Raw genomic sequence first — 10,757 nt, forward strand, 5'->3', positions numbered from 1 at the left:
ATCAAAAAGAATTATAGGTGTACGTATATGCATAATTACCTTTTGGAAAACCAAATATTTGAAAGATAAGTCATTAAAATAATGTATTGGATCTAGAATGATTTCAAAGAACAGTGTACATGACAAGACTAAAAGAAGAGTACCCTTTAATCTTCATGACATCTAGATAACTATCCATTACTCTGAGACTTGCTAGGCCAGCTTTGACCATCACAGAAAAGTTATCTCTGACTAGTGTATAGCCTACCATATGGCAGATTATCCTGGATTCTTAAAACACTAGACCCTTGACTTCTTTCTGTATGGCATACTGAAAGGTATGACAATGTGATTTCAAGCCCATACAGAGAGTCTCTGTGAACCACAAGCCTCCTTAAGTAAAATCACAAGCACAGTCAGTGCACCACCAGTGACCAGTTAGGGGATCAGAGCTATAATCTTTAGGAAACAACTCTGTTGCTGGTTCTCCTGATAGCAGTCTGCATACGGCTGAGGGAAGAAAACTTATATCAGGCTTCATAGGTCAGAATACTCCAAACAGACTGTCAGTTTGATTCTTTCACACTTAAGGTCTTAGTATTTTTTTTTTCTAACATTTTCTGGGAAACCTCATTGGCCAGAGAAAATTTTAGAGATAGTAATAAAGACCTGAAATGATGGAGGAGAGGTTTCTTCAGAGATCACTTTTCTTGTGCACCCACTTCACTAATGGGTGTCCAGTTACAGCCATGGGAGATTTAGTTAGAATTGAAAGTTTTTCGTTAATCAGACCTTAGCCTTCCTCCCACCTATATGAACTCCCTTTGAACCACTTATGCTCCTCCTGTTCTCTCTGCTGGCCTTTCCTTCCTGTCCTGGACTTTCTCTGTTACTTGACACTCCCCACTATATCTATTTGTCCCCATTCTCTGTCTTTCATTGTCTGGATTTCTCTTTTTCTGGACTCTCTGCCATGTCCCAAATTCTCCAAACTCTCATTCTGAACATCTGTTTTATAAGTCTTTCCTTTATCAAAGACTATATAGAGAAAGAGGACAGTTTCTGTCTTATTACATACCTTTTATTTCTCTTTCTGAACTGTAAAAATAGCAGAGTATAACATGACATTGCTCCTATTTGCATAATGTTTAAAAGATCTACAACTGTTCAGTGTTCATGTCTCTCTTTTTGCAATATTCCTTTAAGGGGCTTGCAGCACAGTTAGCTGACATGAATCTTAACAGCACAGAACTCATTAAGTCTACCTTCCAGGCCAACCTGGGTGGTCCTTTTCTTTGAACTAAGGTGTGTTTTAGACTTACTTTCCCATAGGGAATGACAATAATGAAACCAAGTGAACGTGGGAACAGAGAAGTCAGTTTTCTGAAGAGCTGCATCTAACAGTCTAGAAGTAGTGATGTTACCTGAGGCAAATCCCAGGATGACCATAGCCATTAGCCAGCAGAAGCGCAGTAGGTCTCCAAAAATCATCTACAGGAAACAAAGTAGAGGAAGAAAGATGAATGTCTCTGTGCAGCTGTTGCTAACAGATCTAAATATCCCGATGAAGCTCTCAGCTCGGCTCCTTCCCATCTATGAAGGCTCTGAATCCAAGTCAGAGAAACACTTAGGAAAGCACTGACCTTCTGAATCATGATTGTGAAGGGGCCCAGCATCTGGAATCCTCGGGCGAAGTACATGACACTACACCAGCCCAGCACCAGGGCCATGGACATGGGCACTACCTCGCCATTCACATTGGTAAGCCTCATTGCCATAGTCAGTAGCACAAGGGAGGCATATGTAATGCTGGAGTGAGAGCAGAAAGAAGAACGTTAGGTATGAGCTGTCAATATTCTGGATCTACTGTATGATGATGGTGAGCTGGCTGACACCCACACATTCAGGCCAAGTCTTAACAGCTGAAACACAAATCAACTAGGCAGAAACCCCTGGAGTGTCACCTGATATCTAAGTCTTAGAAAATGAACTGGAGACCTGCAACATTCTTGTAAATGGAATCAGGGCCTATGAGAAAAAAGACACTCACATGATGACATGGAATGGGCCCCCAAGAACTGTTTGTCCAAAGTAGCGAGAGGCACCAACTCTGAAGATGTCTGGGATCTAGGGAAAGATGATAAAGCAAAAAATAATATAGACTGCAATTCAGTATGGGACCTAGGTGAATTGCTTTATCCTGAGACCCCCATGCTCCTCACCTCTAGGAGTAGAATAATTACAGCCCCAATGACTGTCACCAACTCCCCGACCAGCCGGATCTTATCCTGGTAAGTCACATATGCTTCCTATGAAAGGAAATCAAGACAAGAAATATTTCCTGATATGAAGAGTTGTATGTAATGAGATTAGAACAGTTGAATTCTTTCCATGGCAGGAACTATCATCACCATCTCCTAAACTCTCTTATTCACTTGGCACACTTTGTTGTTTTGTTTTATTTTGCCACTTCATTAGACAGGATTTCACAGTGTAGCCCAAGCTAGCCTTGCCATTTGTTCCTACTGTGTAAAGCTGTAAAGATGTATGCAAGACAAAGAGAGCTCTTTTTTTCCCCCCATGAGCACTTTCCCCCCATTATAACTTTTATTCTGACTAACTCTGTAACCAGGACATGAGGTAGGTGTTCAAGGTTTTCATGTGCTGCCTCCTTCATATATGCTGTGAGTAAAATTTCTCTATATACTGAGCAACAGAGAGCACATTTCATAGCACCAAAACGGCCAAATGAACGACTGAGTATGGTGGTACTTGCCTGCAACTCCAGCCTTCAAGAGAATGAGATAGAACAATAGAGCACAAGGGCAAAGTCGGTTTTGGGTACACTGTGAAGTCTTGTGTGATGAGGTAGCAAAATAAAATAAGCAAGACAACAAAGCATGCCATGTGAATAAGAGAGTTTAGTAGATGCTGATGATGGTTTCTGTCCTGGAAAGAATCCAACTGTTCCAATCTCACTGTGGCTCCCACACCCTTTTAAGACATCATAAGCATATCTCAGAATTCAGGGGCCACTATAGGCTCCAAACTCAATACCTCTGATGAGACCTTGAAACATTTAAAACGTCTGAACTTAAGGGTTCTCATTTGTAAGATGGAAACTCTAATCCTCACCTCCCGGAGATGGTGGCGTTGGAGTGTACCTTAACCAAAAAAAGGCCACAGAAGTATTTATTGTAGTTTTACTATGATTTGGCAATACAGAATAAGGTAGAAATGAGCCTAGACATGCGTTTTAGTTTTCTAAAGGGACTCAGATTATTCTGAGAAGACAAGACAGTTCTGGGGTCAAGGTCAGATGAAGGCTATCCTACGACTACATCATGCAGATGTGATGATGGAATTCTTCATTAGTGATTCTTACCTAGTTAGAAGTCATGATCTCACTTGACAATATGAGAAAGTTTTGTGGAAAAAATATGTACAATTTTAACATGGAATTGTACGTCTAAGCCTTGGAAATGCTTTGGGGCTGCTTCAAGGTTTCTTGTTTGCTTGTTGTGTGTTTTCTTTGCTTATTTTGTCCTCAGCCCTGGCAACTCTATGAGCTCACTTTATCTCTACTGAAATTCAGTACGCAGAATATGTCCTTTTATTTATTTACTGCCCTTGTAGAATCTATCTCTTACTGCAAACCATGTCAATTCATTCTAAGACCTTCGGTAAGTAGGGAATAAATAATAAACACATTAACTGAGAAATAATTTTAAATACAGAAAGTAGACCAGTCGATCTGTTTTTGCACAAAAATTTTAAATTATTTTAAAAACTTTGTATCTTGGTGAGTGGGTCTAGACCAGTGGTTCTTAACCTTCCTAATGTTGCAACCCTTTAACACAGTTCCTTGTGTTATGGTGACTCCCCAACCATAAAATTATTTCTCTAGCTGTTTCAAAAACTGTAATTTTGCTACTGTTATGAATTGTAATGTAAATAGCTGTTATGCAGGATATTTGATATGAGACCCCAAGGGGTCATGACTGATAGGTTGAGAACCTCTGATCTAGATTATGTCAACTTTTTCTCCCTTCAATCTCTCCAGAGACAGAGACAGGAATGATAGTAAACATTTGTAATCCCAGAAATCTTGAGGTAGAGGCAGAAGGACTGTAAATTCAAAGTCAAGTTCTAGCAACCAAGAGGTGGAGTTGGGAGGGTTCGGAGTCTACACCCCATTGTTTTACTACATAACAAATCTGAGTCCTTCCTGGTCAATCTGAGACTTTGTTTCGAAAGAAAGAATGTGGGAGGCTGTAAGCACTGCTGACAAAAGAAGTCACAGAGCTCTGAAGACAAGAGTGCCCCTAGAGGTCAGTGCAGCAATAATACCATTTGTAGAAAAACAGGGATCCAATCTCTCTAGGTTTCCCCACCCCACCCCAGCAACACCTCTTCTCTCCAGCAGATTGTTTTGCCTTGTTTTGTTTTGTTTTGTTTTGTTTTAAATATGAAGACATTCCCTTCCACAAATCCAGCAGTCAGATAGGCATCCAGGGATTGCAAGTTTTTGCTTGAGCACCAGGCTGCCCTTTCTCCTAGAGTCTGATCTCTTAAACCTGGCTGCAGAATGTGGGGTCTTCTGTGAGCCCACTAAACAAAATAAAGGGCTTTCCTTGTTGTTGTTATATATACATATATATATATATTCTGTGTGTGTGTGAAATATGTCATAACAATTGTATTAGGCACTTAATGTATTGGCCTTCTTATTGTTTTATTACTGACATAAAACATTTTTTCATCTAGAATGAGTATTTTTACAGTGTAAAGAAATGGCAGTGCTTTAAAAATGAGAAGAGACCTTGAATTTTAATGATACCTCTCTGATGATCCAGGAAGTGATAGAGATTCCTCTTAACTAATTACCGTAAGCTTCCCCCAGAATTAAGCCCAGACAAATAATAAAATTGCCTTTTGAAGATTTAAAATTTTATTCTTTAGGGGTTGTAATCAAGATGTTCTGTCTAAATTAAACATCTCATTCATGCTTCTTTAGATCTGCAGTTCTTAAAACAAGGTTTGGGGATCAAGGTTGTGTTTGGCAAACTATGCTTAAGGTACCACAGCCGCACAGCCTCAGCTCCTGTTTGCTCCGCAGAGGTCTTACAGTGCTTCAGGTCCTTTCATTTAGCAGGACCCAGTGCCTTTAGGCAAATACAAGGCTGTCTGCCACCTTGTTTACCCTCCATCCCTGGATTCTTTTTCCCTCCAAGTTCCCAGACTAATCTTTTGGAAATATGAACATTATCACATGACGTCTATTTATGTCTTCCCTAGCTGTTCAATACCTTCAGGATAAAAATCAGATGGTATTAGACAGTGTTCCATAAATATTTTTCAGAGGAGAAAGTCACTAGGTACAGTCTGAACACCTTAACAAATAGAGATAGAAGGAGGGACTCCTCTGAAAAAAAGGTAAAACCTGTCTGAGCTCCCTGGAATGAGAAACGCCTGGAGAAGAGTGCTGGCCCAGGTTGTAACTATGTAATTGCTAATTTGTTTTATTTGGTTCTAGTTCTGTTTTTCTATCTATCTATCTATCTATCTATCTATCTATCTATCTATCTATCTGTCTGTCTGTCTGTCTGTCTGTCTGTCTGTCTGTCTGTCTGCCTGCCTGCCTGTCTGTCTGTCTGTCTACCGACCTACCTACCTATTGTTGATGGGTTTTTTTTTGTTTGTTTGTTGGTTTGTCTGTTTGTTTGTTCTTTGAGACCAGGTCTTACAATTTGGCCCATGGGTGACCTGGAACACATTGTATAGAGCAGGTTGGCCTCAAACTGATGGGTGATCCTCTGTCTCAACTTCCTGAATGCTAGAATCCTAGGTTTATGCCATCACACCCAGCAATGGTCGCTCCTGCTCAGCACTTTTGTTTGATTTTTAAAATCTATGTATGTATATGTGTTCTTTTAATTAGGAGTGTTCATTGTAAGATAAAGATCAAATGTAAAGCCTAAATTAATTATCACTACAAACTCATTACTCTGACCTCTCTCTGCCTTGAGTTTTTATGCTCTATGTAGGCTGCAGACACGTTAAGCAATGGAGTTGTGTTAACCAGCCCTTAAAGTAGAATATACAAATCTTTCCTTAAAAAACCTGTGTGACCACATATGTCTAGTTCACTCCTTCTTATGCTTCAGGATACAGGCCAGGCCAGCATTTTCCTGAGTTCTCCTTCCATGCCCTTCTGCAACTAGCTCAGATGTGCCCCTGTAGGCACCTAGTGTACTCTGATTATAGACCTTGCCTGGAGCACTGATATGTCGGAGTACTATGTATCTCTTAGAGCATCCTGGGGACATTAGCATCTGACACTTCCCTTTTATACACAGTTTACAACATTTTGAGAAAGAAAAGCAAAGAAAGAAGGGGGCTGTGGAAGCTGTAGAGAAGCAGCTTTCCCTGGAAGATGCGGACGAAAGAGGGAAATAAACAAGTGAGTAGAAATGGAGAAGGCTATTTGGAAGGAAACCAGTACAAAATATGGCACTTGCCTACGTTGTTTTAAGACTACCAACATCCTTGCTCAAGGTCACTTGGAATGTAAAAAAACATCTCATACTCTACTCCTCTAAAAATAAGTATTTCCCGAAAGTAACCAGAATTCTCTACATTGCCACATGGCTAAGAATTCTAGGAATTATTAACAACCTGAAATTTTAGGAGTAGTGATAACCTGGAATTTAATTGTTGCCAGTAATCAGATTGCTTGCAGGGACTCACACTTCACTGAACTATTCTTTATGAGCTGACTGTTCTGGGTAGAATGCTCAGGAGAGTGCAGAGTAGAACCTAAGACGCCAGTGATCTGGAAGAGCTAGGTGTAGACCCTCTAGATAAAGGCTAGGAATACCAACCTCTCTAGATCACAAAAACAAGTTGAAAAATCCAGTTTAGACTTTTGATTTTGTTCCCCAAATCACAGACTTACAAAGGGCCTGTCGCCAGTCAAAGGAGGATTTCTCTGATTCTATAGATTGAACAGTTTCCTACCAGTACTGTCCACAAGAATCAACTGATGAGGGTTTAACCATGACACAAATGGGGAGCAGGATCTCAGGATAGTTTATGTCAACTCATTGATTTTCTTCAAGGAATCTAAAGGTTTTTATGGTATGCATCCTGAGGTAAGGACTGACGGCCATAGGAAAGTAGAATCCTTTTCCAGGAAATATTTCCTTCTCAGAGTTTATGACCCAGGAATTCATTTACAGGTGTGTGTGGGGGATACTGGGAGACTGGGAAAGCTGGGGAGAAGCAGCTTTCCCTCAAAGCTGTAGATGGAAGAGGGAAATAAACTAGTAAGTTGGAATGCTTTTCTCAGGAAAATGGATTGAGAATTTTTTTTCTCTCTTCCAAGAAGTCATTAAGTAAGTAAGTGTGGCCACTCCTTTGTGAGTTCTTTTGTAAGGCTTGCACCCCTTTCTCCTTTTGTTTTACTCTGTTCTGGTATTCTTAGTTTGATACGGTGGGGTGGGCATCTCACTTCATAGCTCAGGCTGACCGGAAACTCACAACCTTGGCTCACCCTGGCAGGTGCTGGCAGGGATCACTTCCCTTTGTAAGGGCTTAGCCCAGTCTCTCTCTCTCTCTCTCTCTCTTTTTTTTTTTTTTTTGCCATTTAAGGTCTAAATTGAAATAACACCTAAATGGCTATGTTGCTAATTGCTATAGAACCCAGAACCTCTGGTCATCTTCATTTGTTTTTAGCTTTGAACATTAAGTATGTGGAACCATGGAGATTACTGATAAATTTAAATTGAAAAAAAAAAAAGTAGGGCTGGAGAGATGGCTCAGTGGTTAAGAGCACCGACTGCTCTTCTGAAGGTCCTGAGTTCAAACCCCAGCAACCACATGGAAAAGAAAAAAAAAAGTAGTATCTAAGTAACTACAGAAATTAGGCCAAGAAGGTCAAAATTCGTTCCAGTGTTTTAATAAGAGAATAAGGAGAGAGAAAGAGGCAAAGATAGAGGCAGAGAGTCAGACAGAAAAACACACAGAGACAGAGATAGAGACAGAGATTCTGGATGCTAAGACTCCATGTAGCACAAAACTTTTACCCAATACAGTATTCTTGCCCTTCCTTCCGTACACTTTTATAAAACTCAGTATGGTTCTGAGCCCTCCAGAGAGGGCTTTGAAATTAGCAGCTCCCCCCCCCCATCTTCTAATAGTGAATAGAACCATTTCTCCACAATGGTCTAAGAACAATTACCTATTCCCAAAAAAGTGCAATTTACTCTATATCTAATAGGCTAGGGACATAAGATGATAGTTAAGATTATAAAAACTGGAGAATAGAGAGTAGTTCAGCAGCTGGGAGCAGGAGATATTTCATATCTGGTAAACGTCCCTCATTTAGGGTATGCTCACCTTTACAAGGATTTCTACATAAAAGGTGACGATGGTGGATCCCAGCTAGGTCAAAGCCTTGGGACATTAAGTTGCCAAGTAATGCATATACAATGAAAAATGACTGGGAGATAGCCTATGATTCTTGAGGGATAAATCACCTGTCTCTATATTTATAATACAAGGTTGTAAGGTGATGGACACTTGAAGTCTAACTTTGCTAACTACATCTCTTTGTCAAAGTGTGTAGTATCTTTTAGCTTTGTAGCTGCCACTGTTTCAATGGAGCTCATTTTATTTACGAATAAGAACAATATTAAATGATGTGTTGCTTTGTTGTATAAAAACTTGATCTAAAGAATCACATCGTCTTCACCTGGTAGCTTATTAAAAATGGAACATCTTGGTCTTACTCCAGCTTTACTGATAGAATCTTCACATTAGCTTAACCAGGTCTCCAAAGTATATCCAGGGTGCACATAGTAAGGACTCAGTAGAGGGTATCTTTATCTCTCAGGCTCCTTATTTCTTGTATATCTTTACTTGGCTTTAACTGGGATGCTTGTTCCACAGGAAGCTGAAAAAAAAGTCTTGAATAGGGATTGTACAAAATTGGAGATCAGATGGGTGTTAAAGAGCTATGGTGCCCTGGGTTGTCTGGAACTTATGAGAGAGAAGGGCATATGGAATCATCTAATTTTCTGTGCCAAAAAGATGATTTCAAATGGATAGGAAACAATGTGTAATTCTTGGAATTGTCTTCCCCTTCACTGTCTATATCCATCACAAAGAAGTGATGATTTTCCCTTCATTAAGTCTCCTGATGCCAACTCTTCTCACCACCTCTCTATGAAATCACTATGCCAAATCACCACATTCTCTTGCATGGAAAACTATAATAGGCACCTGAGTGATATCTACATAGCTTCTTAATTCTTAATAATCTGTTTTGTGCCCTAGTGCACTATTTGGCAGGAAGATTTTATTAATGTCCATTATATACAGGTGGGGTGGTACAAGGCTGTAATCATAGGACACAGGAGGCTGAGACAAGAGTCCTGCCAAGAGTTTGAAGCCTCCCTAGCCCATGTAGAAAGTAGTACTCCATTCTGGCCAGGCTAATTTCATATTTAAAATTTTGAGCATTCCTTAACTTTGAAGATGAAGATTAACCTTGAATGTGGTCCAAAGTACCCTACCCAATTTGGGAAGGATCTGCCTTCACAGCCTCATCTCTGGCATGTAGCTCAGTCCTCTGTTTCAGAAAATCTTCTTTTCTAGACACTGAAAAGGAATTTCCTGCCTTAGGATCCGTATATATGCATTCTTCTTGCCTAAAATTTTCTTTTCCCCTAAAGTTCATTTTGACTTTAGTTCAAGGCACAAGATTCTTCACAATCCTTTTTTTTTTTTTATCCCTGACATGAACCATTCTTGTTTTATATGCTGTCTATCTTACCACTGTGCCCTTTCTCTTACTCTGGGTAAAGTTTTAATGATAAGCAATTTGCAACCTATATTATTATGCTAATTTGTTTACTGTATTTCAATTTATAAATTTTTAGTCATGAATTAGGCTTTATTGGATTTTGCATGAATCATAGTTGTTGAATTTCTAATATCTACACTACTATTGAGCATTATTTTTCATCAATAGAGTATTGAAATGTTTCTAAGAAAAAAAGCAAAGAACTTGACAGGATCTTTTCTAGAAGACAAAAGGGATAGATAGATGATACATACATACATACATACATACATACATACATACATATATAGATACATAGGTATTTTGGTTAATAGCCCTGGATTGTCTGATACTCTCTATATAACATTAAGCAAACCATTTGAGTGCTGGGATAATGGCATGCATAACCAGGCTCAGTTGTAATGGTTATGGTAATAAGTCAATATTCTCATGTCAAATAGTCCACTAAAAATCTTAGTGACCCTGTGACCAGAAAATTAGAAACAAACCTGCAGGATGGAATCTGGTGGTTCTCAATCCTAGTTGAGTATTAGTCACTTGAGTTCCTTTAAAATACCAAGACCAGGGGTCTACTTCATACATTCTCAGTTTTTAGGTCTGGTTTGTAGCATGAGGACCTGTCCTTTTACTAGCTTCCCAAACCTGTACATGTAGTCTTGTTTAAAATAGACAGATCTAGAAAGCAATAAGATTTATTACTGGCCACACGGTATTTAAAATCTAAGGAATCTGGCTCCTAGGCCTTGAACTTCTCAATTACTTGAAAACTCTGTGACTGACCAATCGAGCACATAGTCATTTTGACATCTCTAAATTTGAGTGAAGATAAATTAACCCCACCCTCATAGAGTTCAGTCTTTATGTACTTTGTGCTACCTCGTGCAAATAAAAGATTTTTCCCCTTTCCTTC

At 39.4% G+C, this 10,757-nt stretch overlaps 1 protein-coding gene across 5 annotated transcripts in view; it reads right to left on the bottom strand.

Moving 5' to 3' along the window:
• The window catches only part of Trpv5 (transient receptor potential cation channel, subfamily V, member 5), a 29,564-nt gene that overhangs the window by 6,596 nt on the left and 12,211 nt on the right, over positions 1-10,757 (bottom strand). For all 5 annotated transcript variants that reach the window (XM_017321464.2, XM_017321463.2, XM_006505770.4 and 2 more), the window contains 4 exons: positions 2,202-2,288; positions 2,030-2,106; positions 1,623-1,788; positions 1,404-1,470 (listed from right to left, as the gene is read on the bottom strand). In XM_017321464.2, the coding sequence (XP_017176953.1) occupies positions 1,404-1,470; positions 1,623-1,788; positions 2,030-2,106; positions 2,202-2,288 (397 nt within the window). The remainder of the gene's footprint in view (positions 1-1,403; positions 1,471-1,622; positions 1,789-2,029; positions 2,107-2,201; positions 2,289-10,757) is intronic.

Source organism: Mus musculus, chromosome 6, assembly GCF_000001635.26.
Source record: "Mus musculus strain C57BL/6J chromosome 6, GRCm38.p6 C57BL/6J".
Classification (NCBI taxonomy): Eukaryota; Metazoa; Chordata; class Mammalia; order Rodentia; family Muridae; genus Mus; species Mus musculus.